The sequence below is a fragment of the Aedes albopictus genome, chromosome 3 (genome assembly GCF_035046485.1).
Source record: "Aedes albopictus strain Foshan chromosome 3, AalbF5, whole genome shotgun sequence".
Classification (NCBI taxonomy): Eukaryota; Metazoa; Arthropoda; class Insecta; order Diptera; family Culicidae; genus Aedes; species Aedes albopictus.
Window position 1 is genome coordinate 331,559,529 of NC_085138.1, and position 20,351 is coordinate 331,579,879.

The window sequence follows — 20,351 nt, forward strand, 5'->3', positions numbered from 1 at the left end:
TGATATTGTCCCTGTTAAAAACAAAAGAAATCTCTGGAGAAAATTTCCAAATTGTGACTTATATAAGGGCATTTTTTTATTATCGAACAAATTAAACCGCCCAGCCTGCGGAACAAAAAAAAATGAGAAAGATTCAGGCTCGCCTATTTTCCCGAAAAACTCAGGTGGAAATTCTTTGTTTTCCCCTGACACCACTTAATTTGAAAAATCATAACTCAAGAACGAAACATCATAGAAACAAAGTTTTGTTTGGGAAATGAAAGCAAATTTTCTCAGAAATCGAAAAAAAATATGAACAGAAAAAGTTTTCCACAAAACTTTCCACAGTTGAGAAAATTCGTAAAGAAAAGCCGGAAAAACTATGCCTGAACTCGTGGAAAATTTTCAAAAAAAAAAATATTTTTGGGAAGGTTATTTCATAAGCTTTAATCGCTGATTTTTTTTGGAATGCACTTTTTTTCGTTTTTGAGTTATGGCCTATTTTGTTTAAAATGTCCAAATGTATTATATAAGCCTTTTCTTTGAAAAAATATAACTCAAGAACGAAACATCGTGGAAACAAAGTTTTTTTTATTAAAATGAAAGCAAATTTTCTCAGGAATCAAATAAAATTATGAACTGGAAAAAGTTTTCCACAAATTTTTCCATCGTTGAGAAAACTCAAAAAGAAAAGCCGGAAAATTTTCAAAAAAAAATATGTTTGAGGCCGTAATTTCATAAGCTTTGATCGGCGAAATTTTTGGAATGGACTTTTTTTTTCTTTCTTGAGTTACGGTTAATTTTGTGAAAAATAACCATTAATAAAAAGGTTATATCAGACAGCATCTTTTCTATATGAAAGGACGCAAAAATACAAAAAAAAATGAAAGAAGTGATTTTTTGATACGTCTAAAAGTGGAAAAAATCCCTATTCCTCAAAAACGATTTGCACACCTATGAGAGCACAAAAACTTAGTTTTATACGAATATTTTGCTATGTCGAATTGAGGTGAAGGTCTCCATTATATCAATGCGTTCATCGTGAATGCGTTTGTTAAAGACATTGTAACGGTGGGCTATAGAATTGATACAGGAAAATGGGCCCATATAGCCGAGGCGGTAAACGCACGGGTATTCAGCATGACCATGCTGAGGGTGACGGGTTCGATTCCCGGTCGGTCCAGGATCTTTTCGTAAAGGAAATTTCCTTGACTTCCTTGGGCATAGAGTATCTTCGTGCCTGCCACACGATATACGCATGCAAAATGGTCATTGGCAGAGGAAGCTCTCAGTTAATAACTGTGGAAGTGCTCATAGAACACTAAGCTGAGAAGCAGGCTTTGTCCCAATGAGGACGTTACGCCAAGAAGAGAGAGAGAGAGACAGGAAAATGTAGAAGTAGATGTTTGTTTTGGTGTTAAGATGGTGACGGTGCACAACACTGCTCATGTCATCAAATCACATTTGAATTTTCTTTCATCGCAAATGAAAACTCAACTCGATCATTTATTTTAATCAAAAATACTCGTTTATTCTCATCAATGTTTCTTCGTTTTCGTTCACCTCAATCGACTACTACGTATGTATAATATTTACAAGCGACACATTCGTTTCTTCGGCTTTCAATTTTCTTCCCGTCGTTTTTTCCGTTGCTCGGTTCGGTCGGATTTGCTTTTCTTCCGATGCTTGTTCCTTAAATGTAGACGTTTTAAACGCGACATTTGCATTTAATGTAGTTTGTTTTAGCTAAGTTTATCCTAGAAGTACGGTTTCAAGTTTGACTGTTTGTTGTTTTTATTATTCTCTTTTACGTGAAAACATTCGTGATTGATAATGATAAAAACGTGTAGTTTTCAGTAGCTGTCCAGCTGTAGCTGCTCCTATATAGTCCTATTATATTTGTCTATCTTCTATGATATAAATTCCGTGTGTTTTTGCGATTTGTAGATCAGTTTAAGGATTTTTTGATTTTAAGATTTACGTCATTAGAATATTCCTAGCGCTATCCTTAGATTTTTTGTTCATATACACAGTTCTTCTTTGTTTCAAATTAATTTAGTTTTGCTTCCGTTTTCTCGTCTAAGTATATACACAGTGTGAATACATCATCAACAATTAGATTTTTACAAAAAAAAAGTTTTACAAACCATAAACTTAGAATCACATCATCAAAAGAAACGATCAATTCGCAGTTGTGTAGAGTCACTCCGCAACACCGAGTGGCTTTGAGTTTGGAACTTTGCTTAAATTATTTTAAGAAGTGTAGTACGTTTCGTGATTTTGATCAAATTGTAATAGTAGGTAGGTAGTCTGGCGCTTCATAATACATACACACACGCACATACAGTATACGTATTGGATGCAGGATTTGTCAAGAAGATATTGCTTGTGGAAATTTGCACAGGTGATGCTGACGATTTACAATATGGTTTGTTCGATTTTTCTTAGTCACATCGTTTTCGTAAGAATGCTTTGCTTGAATTGTTTTATGTTTTCTATTTGCTAGGGTTTTCTTTTTATTCTATTTCGACACAAGAATGAGCTATTTTCTTGGGTAAAGTACCAGTTTGTTTAGCAGAATGGACATAGGCTCTGAGACCATTTGGCCAGGAGCACCTATTCTGGGCACTTGCTGCTATAACTCAGTCAATTTTGAACCGATTGACTTGAATTTTTGGTCATGGCTAGATACTGTGCCTATCTGATCGTTTCTCAAAATTCAAGTCAATCGGTTCCAAATTGACTGAGTTATAGCAGCAAGTGCCTAACATAGGTGTTCCTGCCCAAATGGTCCCAGACCCTATCTGGCGAACGGAATTGTTGTAAAAGCTGATATATTGCCACTCCAATCAAAATAAAGGTTTTATACAGCTTTCGTCTGCCACAGATTTGTTTGGAAAGCCTTTGAACACGACTCCGGATAATTGAGTCCGACCTGTAATTTGTAACCCACTCAGTCCCTTCTTCTATCACAAGAATTAGTCATCACAGTTTGTCAAATCGATACATTTGAAGGCATCGCAGAAATTTAGAAAATCCACTGCTACCACACAATTCATAATAAATTACGTTTTCTCACAAAATGATAAAATGTTAGCAATTTTTATCATATATTTTTTGAAATCCACGAGCCATATACATTTTGCATACCGAAATTTTTAGAAGAACTTAGAAATTTTTGAAGTACCTAGAACAGTTGAATACAGCAAAAATGGAATGTTCACCTTTCGCCAACGTTTTCCACATTTTATGTACCGAGCCTCTGTAAAATCGATTATCGAGCAACCGAAATAGTTCTGCTGTTCTATTTTCGTCAAAAAAGTACCAAACAGGATATTCAGGATTGAGTGTGCAAGCATTCAGTATAATTTCACCAATTTGAAAATTAACAATTATTCAAACGAGTATCAATATGTAATCGACTCTTCACAAAAGAAAATTAAAATAATTAATCTTGGCATCAGACGACCCCAGCAACAAATAAACATATTATTTGTTCTACTTTTACAAGCCCAAAATTCCTTGATTGTTGTTCTTAAGTAACCTTGCAAATACTAACATGATATTAATTTTCAGTTAAGTTTCAATTCAGCTGTTTTAACAACAAAATAACTGAAAGTTTCTTCAAAAACATTTTTGAGCAATTTTCCTACTGGGTTATTTGAAACTGATGATAAAGGGATAACAAAAACATTGTTCAGTGGTGAATGCCGCATTGCGGTAAATCTCTTAAAAACATTGTTGCAGTACGTTTCCAGAAATTAGGAAAAATACTTACTTCAGAACACTAAATACTAAATTCTTTTGCAGCTTTGTGAGACAAAAAAAAAATGCAACAGTATTAAAGGTTTTTTTTTTAATAATACAAATTTCAATTATTTTTGCCGAATTTATAAAAATATTCCTAGAGACAACTCTAGGATTTTAAATGCATTCCTTCAATTTTGTTAAGCATTTTCCCTAGAATTGCTTAAATTATTTTCATGAAATGTTAAAAAAAAAATCATTACGCGTGCTGTGAAAGCATTTTTCAGCGTATTCCGCAGCAAATTATTCACGAAAGTTCAACAGGAAGCACATAAATTAGCATCATTGCTCTTTCAAGGAATTCTACTAGAACTTCGTACTACACAGGAAAAAAAAAATGTAATTGCCACAGGTGTAATTTCTGGAGATGTATCCATTTTCAATCGTAATCTCACTCACATACATAATTTTTCAACAATAATCACACTCATCGGAACGTGCCAACAAACCCATTCCACCAACCTTAGATCCCATAAGCATTCTAGCAAGAATCGTTCGTAGAATCAAAAAAACAAATAACAAATCCGCAAAATAATAAGATAAAAAAACTCAAACATTTCGTGCTTATTGATTCCAGATCTCTTTATAAATATGCCGAAGAAGGAAGAAGAAAAACAGGAGAAAGATTTTTTTTTCGAATAGTGTTCAACTGGCTATAACTTTTCTGTGAAGTGCATCAAACATTAGACTGTCCAAAAAAAATCGATGTTCGAAAAGTCAAGGTGCTCAACCCTTAATTGAAAGATATGCATATTTGAAGCATTTTTGTAGAACATTTCGATTTTCTAAAAAATATTTAGAGGTTCCGCTAGGGCGATTTTTGAAAAATGGCCTTTTTTCATGAAAAGTCTCAAAAAATCATTTTTTCGTAATAATTTTTCAATTTCTGAATTTTTTCAATATTTTTGTATTTTTCTATGAACTTCTATGAATTCTTGAAGGGGATAAGTTTTTTAAATATTGTATTTATATTGACGGTAGAACCGTTTTTATGTTAATAAAAGGAATATTTTTTGAGAATTTTTCATCTAAATTTGAGAAAAAAATACATGCACGATTTTTTATTTTCAATTTTGACAGTTTTATCTGATAGTACTATTTGTATGCGTCTTTTCTCTTAAAAAAAAGATTTAAAATATCTTGTCTAGAAGCTGAGATATTAGGATTTTAGTAAATGGACAATTTTTCAAATTTTTGCAAAACTTTGTATATTTGGCATATTGTAAGGTCTCTCCAATGTCCGTATATTAAAAAAAAAGGTAAAAAACAGCTTTCCTTGCTGGATGGTCAAGCTAGTTTAAATATGGATATTTTATTCTGGTCTGGTTGGCAGTAGATTCATGAAAAGCTTTCTGAATAACTACAAATATGACGGGTATTGTGATTACTGGGAGCAACGCATTTAGTTCGAGATTACGTCGTGGAATTCCCGACTACTGCGCCCCTTTTTTTCTGAAATGGGAACGACCATTCCATGCATAGATTATATAATATTGATAAAATCAATAAAAAAACCAAAAATATAAAATATAATCAAGATATCATGTAAAAGTCTCTAATAAATTTTCACAATTTCACTGAATCTATTGAATTATTGAAATATTAAAATTACTGGAAATTTAAAAAAATTAAAAAATAATGTTCAGAAAAGCTACTGTTTTTTTTTGCAGAAATTCCCCAAGGATTACCTTGAAAGCAATATCAAACATTTCTTTGTGGAAGTTTCTTTGAGTTGAGTTGTGTTGAGTTCTTGTGGGTTTCAATAAAAATATAGTTATGAAATTCTTTAGTATACACCCAAGAATTTTTGTAAACCTTAATTTCGAAGATTTTTTTTTCCGAAATTAAAAACAAAATGCTGAATTTGTTTTTAGAAAAGCATCAGAAAAAAGTCGAAGAAATTTCACCAATAACAACTTAACTCTTTACAGTTTGGAATTTCACAAGATTCTTTTAAAGCCCAGCATGAACATTTCTTCAAATAAAAATAGGAATCCTCTTAGTGATATTTGAAATGTCCCACACCCGCCGAGTAAACAAACACATTTTCGAACTGTTTTGTTTGACATAATATGTATGTATACTCCCCCAAAATACCCCCATGGAGTCTTAAATTTAATCAAATTTTAATTTACGAAACAAATTTCACAATTTTTCATTTACAAATTCAGCCATATGACTGTGTGTTTTGCCAAAATCTGTTATTTTGTTTAAAACGGTCTTCAGAACTTTGGTAACTTCTTTAGATTTTTTGTTGTGTTTGAGCGTGTTGTACTTATATGCTTTCAGTTCTGTGCATCAACGGTGGTTGTTTCTGGAAATAGCTCCAAATATTTTAAACAAAATTATTTTTTTCCAAGCATTTCTCTTGAGTTTAAGCCTGAAGTGTTGAAATAAATTTCTTTATTTTTTTTACGAGATTACACTTATATTATTCCGCCAGAAAAATCTTGGAGAAATCATGCAACAATATGTATTTTCTTCCAAAATCATGTCTATAGTTTTGTAAGAATTTTACCGATGTATTCCAAGGGATTCAAATCAAAATGTCCCTCTAAAAAAAATAAATAAAACTAATTATTAGTAAGCTACCGGTGTTTTTTTCAGCAATTCCTCGAGAATTACCTCAAAAGAACTTTCAGCAACTCCAGTGTTCCCAGAATTTTTTTTAAAAGACCATTCTGTTTCCAAGCAACACACATGGTTAAAAAAAACAAAACAGAAACACTGATAGGATTATTTTGTAACCATCGAGTTTTCACACATTTGTATAACATGCCATAGAATGTCGTGTTTTTTTTTTCATAAATTTGACCATCAAATCAACAATATCAAAACTTCTACCAAGAGTTGTTATCAACATTCAACTTCTCTAGATATTTTTCTGCGTTTTTGATTTTCTTATTGATTTTCAATCCTGAGAACCCATGGTGTTTGTTTCTGAAAAATGGTTCAAAAACAAAGTTATAAAAAGGAGTTTTTAAAGATAGGATTCCTTCAGAGAATCATCCAGGGATTCCGTTAGAATTTCCTTCATAGATTCTTCTTGGAATTCTTCCAGGCATTTTTTATGCAATTTCTGGAAGAACTTCGAGAAAAAAAGAAATCCCTGGAGGTATATCAGAAAGAAATCCTACATGAATTTTTGAAAGAACCCCAGGAGATATATGTAACGGAGCCACAGGAGCAATTTCTAAAAAAATCGTGTAGGAATTTCTCCAGGAAGACCACAAGGAATTACTCATGGAGTTCTTTAAGAAACCGTCAGAAGAATTTCCAAATAAATCTCTGTAGAATTTTTTTCAAAAAATTTTTTCGATGAGTTTCTGTAAAACTCCATGAAAGAACTGTTGAAGAATCTCGCATTCAAATCCCTGAAGAAATTCCTCAAACTTTGAAGAATCTCTGACGAAATATTAGAGCGTGAATATCTGAATGAATCTCAGAAAGATTTTTTGAAGAAAGATCTAGACGAATATCTGAAAACTAAACCCTGGGAAATTCTTGGAATAAAAACCCGGCTGGAAAAATTCCTGGAAAAATTCAAAAAAAAAAGTTGATTGAGTAATCTTTGAGAAATTCCTGAAGAAATCCTTAAATTTTCTAAAAAAAAAACCAAGTGGAGAAATTGATGGATGAATTCTGAAGAAATCGCTGAGTGTATTCCTGAAGCAATTTGTGAACATATTACCGAATAAAATAGATAAGCTTCTATAAAGATCCCTTATTCGTTTGAAAAAACTCTTGAGATGTTTCTAAAGCAATTCCTGTATAAATTTCTATGAAACATTTCCGAATAAACTCTTCAAAGAATCCGCGGTGAAATCGTCATCCTTGAAGGAAATGCCAAAGAAATATCTGGAGCAAATTCTAAAGGAATCTCTCCTGGAGGAATCTCCAGGATTTTCTGGATGGATCCCTGAAGAAGTTCTTGGACACAATTTGGCGGTAATTTTCAATAGAATTCTTAGAGCAATTCCTCAACAAATCCCTCATGGACTTCCTGAAGAAGTATCTGTATGAATTTCTGAATGTATCTGGGTTTTTTTTTTTCAAAGAAACCACTGGAAAAATTCATGAAAGAATCTTTGACAGAATTTTCTGAATCCCTTTAAAAAATTGAGAAAGAATCTCCAGTGAAATCTTCGTAGCGTTTCCTTAACGAATTCGTAGAAGAATTTCTGAAGCAATCTCTAGCGGAGTTTCAGTAGGAACTCATGGAAATCTACATAAATGATTTCGTGGATAAATTTCTGGATCAATTCTCAAGGAAATTTCTGAAGGAAACGTTCTGGAAAATCCATGCAGCAATTTGAAAGCAACCCATAGATGATTTCATGATGGAATCCTTGAACAAACCTATAATGATGTCATATAAAAAAAATTCTGAAGTAATTTCCAGGGAAATTTCTTAAGGAATCCCTGGAAGAATTTTCTTAAAATACTTTGGAAAAATTCATAAAGGAGTTTGTGAAAGATTTTCTGAAGAAATCCGTGGAGAAATTTCTGAGCTTTAAATTTTCTGAGCAAAAATACTGAAAGCATTTTTGAAAAACAATCCGAGATTTACTGAAAGAATCCTCGTACGGAGTTTTGAAGAAATTTATGAAGGAATTTCAGAGGAAAATCTTGGAAGCTTTTGTAGCGGATTTCTTGGAGAATTTTTGAAGGATCTTCTAGGGGTTTGTCTATAATAAAATCTAGAGCAATTTCTAAAGAAATCCATGGCAGATGTATTAAAAATAATTTGCGAAAGGAATCCGTAGATGTGTTTCAGAAAGGGTTGTTATTTTAATTTTCTAAAGGAATCCATGGAGCAATTCCGAAAGGAATCTAAGGATAATGTTATAAAGGAGTTCTTTATTTTTTTCTCTGTAAATTAGAAAACTTAGAAAAACATTCTAAAGAAAACTGCGAGTGAGTGAATCCCTAAAGGAACTCTTAAATAAATTCTCAGAGAAATTTCCGAAGATTTTATTCAATTCTCAGAAAAAAAAACTGAATAATTCGATTTGGGAATTTCTGAAGGATTTTTACAGGAATCCATGGAGTAGTATCTGAAGATATCTATGAATTGTTATCCAAATGCATCCTTTGGTGAATCATGGAAGAATTTCAGAAGCAATGCTTGCAAGATTGTCCAAGCAAACCTTTTGATAAATTTTGGAGGAATAGCTAGCGGAATATCTGAATTAATTCCAGTATGAAACTCTAGAAATCTCTGTAGAATATTCAGGTTTGACTCTTTGATAGATTTTTTCCAGATTCCGTAGAGTTATTTCCGGCGAATTTTGTGGGGTAATTCTGGGCGCCCGTACTTGTAGGAAGCTAATTATTTTAAGAGCTTAAGAGCTGGTTACTCAGCTGGTTCGCAGAAATGAGATTGTTCAAGAAGCAAAACATTTCTTGAAGGCATTAAAAATAAGATTCAACTGGAAATTTTCTCTGAAATATCTGTTGAAAATGTCTTTCGGATTACTGCAAAAATATCATCTTTTGTAGATCGTGAAACAATTTCATTTAGAGATCGTGACTCTCAACAAAAAATTCGTCAGCAACTTTCCTTGACTTTACACCCTGAAATATGTTGATTAAATTCGTCTGATGATTTTTCATTCGCAAATCCATGAAGTCTTCATTAAGAATTTTCGGATCAAATTCAAAATAAAACTGAAAAAAAAAACTTTAGGTTTACTTTATGAAATACTTAAAAATGATGACATCAATATGAGAAAGTTGTAACTTAGACCATAGCATTCAGGTAAAAATTATCGGATTTTCCATAGAATTTAAAAAAAAATATTAAAAAAAATTAAAACGGATATTGGAAAAAATGTTGTCATTTTTCCACTTTTTCAAAGTTTAAGATATCACAAAGATCCCTTTCTTAAAACGAAAATAAGAAAAATGTTGTTTTGGGGGATTCTGGTGCAACCAGTTATCAAAATCCTCTTGAATCGGTATAATGAAATGTCGATTTGTTATGTTATGACAATACACATAACTGACAGAGTTGCACTCTGTCACTGTCAATGGTAAGCAAATCGCTGATTTTGATACGCCGACTGCGATCCAAGTCAGCGTGCGCTCTATTCAGTCACCGTCACTTTCCTTGTTCCATCAGAACTGGACTGACTGTGATGGTGTGTGGAAATCACTGATAGGCCATCTTTAAAATTCGTTTAAAAATCCAAATGAAGATTTACCTAAATGATATTTTAATATGTGGTACAAAATAACAATTTTGCATGTTGATCACAAAAAAGTTTGAGTTTTGGCGAAACCCACTAAAATAACACAACAGTTGCAATGATTGTGATCTAGAGTGCGGGTCAATATCAGGTCGTACCCTGTCATTGTCGTTTTGATATTGAACGGCCTGGAGTGATAGTGACGATTGTGCAATATCAGTATGTAGTCACCTGATAAGACTGATATTGCGCAACTCTGATAACTGATTGAACGATTGAAGACTCAACAAATTAGATGATACCTTGCCCAAGAAAGCAGCTCATTCCTGCCCGGAAAATCTTCAATTCGATAATACAAATAAGCTCCCCTTCCGTAGCCCATTGTTTTCCTCTATACTACTCGTTAGAAAAATAATCACAATCACGTTAAATGGTCTGTACAGCTGCCCCTCTCCCTCTAGGAAACTTCCTCCCTCGTCGCACGCATCAGTGATAGTGGCGCATAGTCTTGCGGGCGCCACCGCCACCGCCTCCGGTGGACACTGCTGCTGCTGGCGGGGCCGTCCCGTTGCCGACGATGTTGTTGTGATTAAGTGTATTTACATTGTAATTCGCCGCCAGCAGTCCGTTCCGGATCGGGAGTTCCGGCGGGATGGGCGAACACGGACTGTGCGGCGGCGATGTAGTGGTCGCACTATTGCTGTCGTCCTCATTATCGCCGCAGCCACTGGCCGCACTGATGCTGGCACTACAGCCATCCACGTCCAGCTCGTGGTCCGCTGGGGATAGGGGATGGTGGTGCGGGTGCGGCGATGGATGCTGCTGTTGCTCGTGGTGGTGGTGATGGTGATGATGATGGGTCTGATATTTCGGTCGGCCGTTGGGCAAGCCATTTGGGCCGCCACCGCCGCCGACTCCACCGAGGGTGTTCGTTTTCGAACTGCTGAAGTGGTCCTGGTTTAGCCGGAGCGGTGCGAGGGTTTGCGTCTGGTAGGTGATTTGATGGTAGTGATGGTTGTTGACATTGTTCGACATTGTCGAGAAGTTGCCGGAAGCTGTCGTCGTCGATGTCGTTGCGCTACTGCTACTGTTGCTGTTGTTGTGATGGGGTGGAATCGGTGGGGTGTAATTGGGGAACAGTTTCATTCCCGGCTGCTTCAGATGGTCCTGGCTTAGCTGCAGGAAGGTCGTAGCCATTCCGTTGCAGTTGGCACTGCCGCCAGGGCAGATTTGATGCTGCGAACCTCCCCTCCGAGGCGGTGGAGGGGGAGCCTCTAGCTATAGTTCCGTTACCGGTATGTGTCGTATACCATGCGAGTGGTGGTTGTTGATTTGGTAGTTGTTCAACGTTGTCGTATGCACTCCGGTCATCCCGCACGGGTTCGGCAGTCTACCCATGTAGTCCTCCTCGGAGAAGGTCTTTTGGTATTCACGCTCCTTCCGGCCGATGGCACTGTTTCCCCATCTGCCTTTCACCGCTTCACGGATTCGTCTTCGACATTTGTAGATTACCAGTGCCAATGTTGTAATGATGGCAGCAGCTGCAACCAGTATAACGCAAATAATTGCTTGCTCTTGTGGGTTCGTGTGCGAACAACCAAGCAATTCAGGCGATAATGCTTGCAATGTTTGCTCTCTTAGTCTATCCGGTGAAGCACACACCACCGGGTTCTGATTCTGGCTGCTGTTACTCTTGTTCACCAACACGTTCCTCAACCACAAAATTCTGCAGTCGCAGGCTATTGGATTTTCCGACAAGTCCAAATCAATCAATTCATTCCACGTAAATAATCCATCCGACAGCGTCGTCAGTGCATTGTCCTTCAACATCAACCTCTTCAGATGTGGCAACCCACTCAATGCTCCATCCTGAATCTCTGCCAGTGCTTTATTAGAAGCTATCACAATTTCTTCCAAATTGGCGTTCGCCGAAAACGCTCCGCTTTCAATTCTATTCAGTTTTAAAGATCCTGATATGTCTATCTTCCTTAGGTTTGCCAGTCCAGCAAATGCTCCCATGGGAATACTGTCGAAATCATTTTGTCCTAACGATAATTCCTCCAATCGCTCCAGCGCAGACAGCTCGGAGGTCGGTATCCGACTCAGACGGTTGTCGGAAAGATCCAACACTCTCAGCGCATCCAACCCATTGAATGTCTCACGGGTCACATTCACCAGTGCAGCTCCTCGCAAGTCCAACCTACTCAGCTTATCCAGCTGCATGAAAGCATCCTTCGCAATCGTTGAAAATGAATTGATTCCCAGATACAGTTCAGCCAGAACCACAAGTGGTCCAAACGCTGTCGACGGTACCGCACTCAATGTGTTGTCATCCAGATACAACACCTTCAAGTTCACCAACCCCTCGAAAGCCTTCTGGTCTATCTTTCCTATCCGATTCTGTCCCAAGTTCAGCTCCTCCAGCTTCTTCAAGTCCGCGAACACTCCGTCCGTCAGTTCGTCCAAGAAGTTCCCTCTCAGATTCAATATCGTCAACGATTCCAATCCTGTAAACGTCTTGTTCGATATCGATCCCACCTTGTTGTGATTCAGGTGCAACTCCGTCAATTCCCTCTGGTAGAAAAACGTTTTCGGTGGCATGTTGAACACATGATTATAGCTCAAGTCCAAAAATTTCAGCGCCGGATAAAACTGTATCGACGAGTCCAAGCTCCTAATTTTATTATTTCTAATAGTGAGTCGCTGCAGCGATGGATTCAGCACGATCGGAAGCACGTCCAGCAACCCATCTCCACACACCACCTCCAGCGTTTCGTCGTCACATCGGCAAGGAGATGGGCAAGCCGACCACATCGGAACAACCGGAATCACGATCCCAAGCAGCAGAACCACCACCAATCCCACGTGGACCGGCCTGGACAACATTTTGCGTAGCATTTTCCTTCCGATTCGTTAAGAACTGTGTTGCGTAAGCGTGTAGCGTACTCCCGGTTGGATGCTCAGCACCTCGGCACCGCGACGATCATAGTCTGAAACGGAAGACGAGAAAACGAAAACTTTATTATCGAGTGGAAGCCGCTAAGCTGTTTATTGGATTAGGATGGGGCCCAGTCGGTCAGGTGATTTCCGAGAAGCAGTTTTATTGGTGTGTGAAATCTGATACACCGCCGCCGCCCGATGACGACGACGACGACGATATGACACCAAGGCGTAGAAGAAACGCAACAGTTTCGGTGTTCCGATCCGAGGACGACAAAGAAAAATCGACACTAATGCCTGCACTAATCCGGGTGTAATGCGGTAAAATTAATAATAAACGACACGGATTTTCGGACACTTTTTTCCTCGTTCACGAGGTGTTGTTGTTTACCTATATATAATCAGGTGCAAAGAAGGCGTTTTGTGCGAGTCATTCATTGGGCGTCTGTCGTCAGGTCCGGTGTGGTGTGGAGTTTTCGACCAGGTGGATGACGACGGTGAATGAATGAGATATGAATTGGTTGTGACAGCGGTCATAAAATTTCCTTAATGGTGGGGATAGCCGCGCCGGTGCGAGAATGACAAGAAAGTGAAACGATAGCCTAATGGAATTACGGTGTTAAGGTAACAGGTTATGACATTTCTGAGTAGATTATATCTTATACGGCTCAATATTAATTGCAGAATGTTCTAAGAAATTGCTGAAATTACAAAATAAACTTCTTCATTCTAGGATACACTTCTTACAGGATTAGAGTCTGCTCTCACTCACTTGAGAGGTTTTCCAGGAAATTCCTGAATATATTCTAGGAGGAACTCTGGGAACGATTCCCGAAAGAACTCTTTGAATGAATCCTTGAGAAACTTCTGAAAAAATCTTTACAAGTAACTTGTGGACGATGTACAAAAGAAACATTCTGAAAGAATTCCCAATGAAACATTTGGAATAATTTCCGAAGGAACTTCTAGAAGGATTCCCAGAGTTCCTCTTAAAAAAATTTCAAAGCATTACGTGCAGAAATGTTCGGAAAAAAATCTTGGAAGAATTTACGAAAAACTCTTGTAGCGATTGCCGATTCTGAAGAAATTAGCTATGGAACTCTGAATGCATTTGTGGCAGAATTCCTGGAGAAATTCAAAGTGAAAATCCTTCAAGAATTTCCACTGGAACTTCTGGAACTGTCGATACAATTTCATTCATTGAACAATCCTTGTTGGAAATCATGCAGGAATCTGCAAGGGAATTTTTGAAAGGATACCCGGTGGAACTCGCATCGAAATTTCTAGTGATGCGTTTAGAGAAATTCACAGTGTAATGTCGCGAGGAATTCCTCGTTGAAATATTAAAGGAATTGCTGGTTGAACTTCTAAAGGAGATCTTCCTTCATATCCACAATCCAGGTCCATATAACTATGCGCGTTACATGTTGAACTGTACCCAAGCAACCATAACGCCATAAAAATGTTCCTTCTGGAACTCCTCTAATCGTAATCTTGTGGTATTCATACAAGAGTATTTTCTGAGACTTTTCCAGGAGTTTTATTCTGAAATTTCTCCAGGAGCTCCGCCAGGCTTTCATTCTGCAGTTCTCACATAGTTCCTCCTCGTATAATCTGATAATTGTATTTATCATTTTCTTCGGGAGCTCCCCAAAAATTCCCAAGAGTGTTCCTGGAACACTACTAACATTTTTCTGAGAATTTCTTCAGAATTTCCACAAAAAATCCTTCAGGAGCTTCGTAAAATTTATGTGTAAAGCTAGCCCAAAGTTTAAAAAATTACTCCTGTCATTTCACAGGTTTCCTCCATGGTTTCCTCATGAATACCATGGGGATTTCTCAAGAAGTTCCTAGAGAATTCCTCCAGGAGTTTCTCGACAATTCCTACGGCAGGTCCTCACAGTTTTTTTTTTTTCAGAAATTCTTCCAGGAGTACACCGGAATTTTCTCCAAAATTCCTTTGAAATCTCTTCACGAGTTTATGGCGAATTTTTGCAGGAGTTCATCGTAAATTCCAATAGTAGTTCCTCTGGATTTTTATTTTCAGGAGTTCCTCGAAAATTCCTCCAGAAGTTATCCTGTAGCAGATCCAGGAGTTCGGCTGGAATTCTGCAAGAAATTCCTCGATAACAATTGCAGGATTTTCTCTGAAATGCCTCGGGAATTCCAGCAGAAGATCCTTAAGAATTCGTACTGGAGTTCCTTGAAAATTCCCGCAAATTTTTTTTTTTTTAATTCTTTGTGGAGTTCCACGGAAAATTTTCCAGAAATTCAGGAGTTTCTTTAGAATTTTAAAAAAGAATTGCTCGAGAATTCCTTCCGGAGATCCTCGGGAATTTCTCCAGGTCTTCATTGGCAATTTCATCAAGAGTTCCTTGGGAATTCCTTCAGGAGTTTTTCTACGAGTTACTCGCGAATTCATCCAGATGTTTCTCGGGAATTTCTTCACCCTTTGAAGCCGGAATTTTTCCAAGCGTTCTTCTGGAGTTTTTTCTACGTTTTTCTGTGGTTTTGGTATTCAATAGTATAGAAACGGTAGAATATTATGCGGAATATTTTTTCTGGACATCCTAGGTCATCCAAACTATTTTTGAGTTTAGATCCTAAAGTCTGCGGGTGTAACGGTAACTGATTTCATTATACAAAGCTGCGATTTGTAATCTATCATGTCCAGCAAGTCTTCTGAAAATTCAATAGACAGTATCAGATCAATTGGGATATCCTAGATCATCCAAACTGTTCTTGAGTTTAGATCCATAAGTCTACGGGTGTAACGGTAACTTCTTTCATCATGAAAAGCTACGATTTGTAATCTATCATGTCAAGTAAATCTTCTGAAAATTCAATAGACAGTATTAGATCATTCGGGATATCCTAGATCATCCAAACTGTTCTTGAGTTTAGATCCTAAAGTCTATGGGTGTAACGGTAACTGATATCATCATACAAAGCTGCGATTTGTAATCTATCATGTCCAGCAAGTCTTCTGAAAGGTATATATACTTGACTCGAGTCGAGTCAAGTACAAGACACTGAAGACGACCTTACAGTTGAGGTCGAAATACGTATCTGTCAAAGGATGCAAATTCTTAGTGGAATTCAAAGGAACCGTACTTAACCCGATTTTCTTTTATTTACAGATATTCCCCTAACAAGCCCAGGTTAATCATCATTTCTTCAGATGATCTTTCAGCAGCGTGCAAAAAAATATATAGTTTATTCAGTAAAATTAAAAAACAACACAAAGTCAGATTGTCCCATAATGAAATGTAATCGCAAGTCAGTCCCATTACGAACTTGCGCACTCTCCAGTACAAAACCTAACATTATTTTGGCCAGTTTTATATTTTTCACTGTTACGTTTTGACGTTTTAAACAATATGTGAAAGTTTCATGATGATTGCAGAAATTTTCAATGTATGGTGATTTTTTAGAGTTTCACATAGAAATCGAATTTAAAAACTTCAGAGGCCATTTTCTCAATGCCTACTTTTTACATATGGGACTGACTTGCGATTCATGGCAGAACAAGTTTCTGAAAGTAACAGTGGTTGTTTTTATCAACTAAGCTTCATAACAGTAAGGAGCCCATAATATCCCAAAAATATATAACAACGCGTATTGTTCCTCTAACTGCTTTCGTAAGTACAGTGGATTAAGTAACACCTTAACGTAGTGGAAAAACTATCATTACAGATTACAGTCTAAAGTTCATTGTGAGACTAACTACTGTTACTATCAAGAGCTAAACTTCAGGACAGTTTGGACGACCCTCAATTGGGACATAAAAATATATAGTAGACTTAAGGTTGGTCCAGTCACCGCTATTGATTATGAAACGTTACTCAGTGTGTCAGATATAGCTGATGTTATGAGTGTAGATCTGAAGTTCTGATCTCATGGATGGTTTGGCTGACCTGGAACATTCCCATAGTGTCTCTAAATGACATTTGATATTTCAAAAGCTTCACGGATCTCAGCAGATCCTATGCTATTATTTATGGTGAAAACACAAAGTTTTTCTTGTAGATTTGAAGGGCTTCATTATAGAACAGTTTGGACGACCATGAATGTCCCAAAGGTTTATAATAAAATAAAGTAGACCTCAGGTTTTTCCAGTAAATGCGGTTGATTATGCAGCGTTACTCAGTATAACATATATGGATACTGTTACCAGTGTAGACCTGAAGTCATGAACTCCAAGGAAGTTTGGCTGACCTGGAATATCCTTGTAGTGTCCCTAAATGTCATTTCAGACTCCAAGAGCTTCGCGTATCCCAGCAGGTTATGCAATACTATTATTTATGGCGAAAACACATAAAGTTATTCTTGTAGATTTGCAGGACTTTATTATAGAACAGTTTGGACGAACCTGAATGTCCCAAAGGTTTATAATAAAAAAATAGGCTTTAGATTGGTCCAGTAATGGCGCATGATTATGTAGCGTTTCTCAGTATAACAGATATGGATACTGTTACGAGTGTAGACCTGAAGTCCTGAACTCCAAGGTAGTTTGGCTGACCTGGAATATCCCTGTAGTGTCTCTGAATGACATTTGAGATTTCAGGAGCTTCGCGGACACCAGTAGATTATACAATACTATTATATATGGTGAAAACACATAAAATTGTTCTTGTAGATTTGAAGGACTTCATTATAGAACAGTATGGACGACCCTAGATGTTCCAAAGGTTTATAATAAGCTCTTAGACTTCAGATTGCTCCAGTAACTGCGATTGATTATGTAGCGTTTCTCAGTTTAACAGATATGGATACTGTTACGAGTGTAGACCTGAAGTCCTGATCTCCAAGGAAGTTTGGCTGAACTGGAATATCTCTATACCGTCTATTGTTGCGGAAATACATAAAATTATTCTTGTAGATTTGAAGGACTTCACTACAGGACAGTTTCGAACACCTAGAACATCCCAGGATATAAAACACCTTTCGATATTCTTGATGAAGGCTAAATGGATACATATAAACGATACCCACATCCAAGTTTAGCTTTTAGAACAACTGGTATGTCAATTATTTCGTTTTTCCAAATTTCGGGGTGTTCAGGATGTTCTAGATTATCAATGAAGTCCCAAATACAAATATCCCAATTTTTCCCTAATAGAGGACTCAATTTTCAACAAGACCGACGACGGGACGCCAAGCAGTCAGTAGTGTGCGGTAGTTCGGCAGCAGCAAAGCTTCGCGCGCTCGCTTTGCTAGATTTTTGCGATTTGTTTTTCTTCTCTGCGGGGCACCGACGACGGGACGCCAAGCAGTCAGTAGTGTGCGGTAGTTCGGCAGCAGCAAAGTTTCGCGCGCTGGCTTTGCTAGATTTTTGCGATTTTTTTTTCTCTTCTCTCTGCGGGGCTCCGACGACGGGACGAGTGTGCGCGCGCCGTGGTTGAGTCGGTTCCGAATTTTTCGCTTCCCTTCGGCGCTAGTTTCCAATACACTTTTAGTTGATAATAAATATTTTCTTTCATTTTTTGCATTTACACAAAAGAGTGAAAAATGTTAGTTCGGGTTCGCCGGTCGAGAAAAAAATCCGGGCGCCGACAAGTGAGTCGCGTTCAGTGTATTTCTGTGTGGAATAGACTAAAGGTTTCTGCTCCCTAGTGGAGTGGAGACGCGCGATAGAATTTTCTTTTTGGCTAGTTCTTGCGTCGAAAAGTGGTCGGTTGTTAACGGCGGTTTGTGTATATTGATCCATTGTCAAATCATATCACCAACCATAGGTGACTCCCGGACTGACAATGTACCTTACCCTACTAACAAAAAATTCCTTCCTGAGACAAACGTGGAGATGCAGCGATTCGCGGTCTTTTTAACAACGTTTGTCTTACTAACATTCCCTTCCATCCTCGATGACCGTAAGGACGTGGCCGGCGCCGTTATTGACCTTATTAAAGTTGAGAGCTCTCGACCTGTGTACATTGAGAATAGTAAGCTAGTCCCAAGCCCTATTCATTGGTTCCTTGTGCAATTTCGATTGCTCTGGTCAATCACGGAGTAGCAACTACGAATTGTGCGGTCATCTATGCTCATGCTCATGCTCAATAGAGGACGCAATTTTCAACAACTTTGCCGAAGACAGTGTTCTGTTTTATCGAAAGGGTGAATTTATACAGCCGTTTCTATGTTGGGGTCATATATGACCCCTTCGGCTATAAAGTGTTAACGAATTTCCATATGAATTTCTGGAGAGATCCCTAGAACTTCAGCGGGAATTTCCAGTGAAACTTCAGAAGTAAACTCCGAAGGGACCATTACCCTGATGGAAGAACGCATGTAGAAATTCACAGAGAATTCTCTGGATGAAATTCGGAGGAGCTTCAAAAGTAATGATGGAGGAACTACTCAAGGAATGCTGATGAAACTCCTGGAAGAACTCCGGAAGAACTGTTGTAAAAATCCTCAAATGAACGCCTGGATAAAAGTTCTTTAGAAACGATATGTTAGGTTCAACTAATAATGTTGTCCCTACTTCTGACGTTCATTTTATGTTTGATGTTTGACGCAATCGCCGTTTTCATCTACTCAAGCATGCACTATCGAACAACGATGAAAGAATCTCCTAGGTATGCATTCAGCAGAATTGCTGCCGATAACCTGGCACTCATGCAACGGGGTAAAGGACCGTTCAACAAGCGATCATCATTTGAAGAAAGCGTGCACAAATCGGTCGACAAGCTTCAAAGTTCTGAGCGTCTGTTCTCCAGGAGGAGCGGCTCATAACAGAGCCCCTGATCCCAATGTTCGGCAGCTGATCGACGTCCGAGTGCCAGGGAAGGACTCTAAGCTCAACTGCGCACTATGGTTCTACGGAAAGTAAGGAGGTTGATGTCCGGCGGTTGGTGTGTACGATTTTTACAAAATCCGGTCAATTTGTGTGATTTGCGGACGGAATGGATGTTATCGCCAGAACATTTGGAGCGTTGGCAGAGCTGTACACCGCCTGAACCGCGAAGCAAAGTACATGCTGGCAGGCGAAACAGAACACATCCGGGTCCACCTAGGTAGTAATGTGGGCCGTGGGGTAGTAAACGGAGATACCTTCGAAGTGGTGGAACAATTCGTCTACGTCAGTCGTGAAATTCGAAGGCGCATCATCACTACAGTGGAAGTCGAGCCTAATATGGGCTCCAAAAGAAGCTGCGGCTTAAAAAGATTCACCCACACGCACAAAGTGCAGCATGTACAAAACGCTAATAAGACCGGTGGTCCTCTACGGACACGAGACATGGACCATGCTTGAGGAAAACATGCAAACACTCGAAGTGTTCGAGAGTCGTTTGCTTAGGACCATCTTTGTCGGTGTGCAGGAGAACGGTGTGTGGCGGCGAAGGATGAACCTCGAGCTTGCTGCACTCCACGGCAAAACTAGCATCCGGAAGGAGGCGAAATATGAATGGATACGTTGGGCAGGGCATATTG

The 20,351-nt window shown here is 38.0% G+C and overlaps 2 protein-coding genes across 3 annotated transcripts in view; both read right to left on the reverse strand.

Moving 5' to 3' along the window:
• Window positions 1-1,484: 1,484 nt before the first annotated feature.
• Window positions 1,485-11,174, reverse strand: LOC115262674 (protein bunched, class 2/F/G isoform-like). The gene has a single exon (XM_062842955.1). The coding sequence runs from the start codon at window positions 11,172-11,174 to the stop codon at window positions 10,464-10,466; it is 711 nt and encodes a 236-aa protein (XP_062698939.1). The 3' UTR covers window positions 1,485-10,463.
• Window positions 11,175-11,255: 81 nt separating this feature from the next.
• LOC109410089 (insulin-like growth factor-binding protein complex acid labile subunit) overlaps window positions 11,256-20,351 on the reverse strand; it is an 878,026-nt gene continuing 868,930 nt past the window's right edge. For both annotated transcript variants that reach the window (XM_062842954.1, XM_029865278.2), the window contains one exon: window positions 11,256-12,967. In XM_062842954.1, the coding sequence (XP_062698938.1) occupies window positions 11,256-12,875 (1,620 nt within the window). In that variant the 5' untranslated portion in view covers window positions 12,876-12,967. The remainder of the gene's footprint in view (window positions 12,968-20,351) is intronic.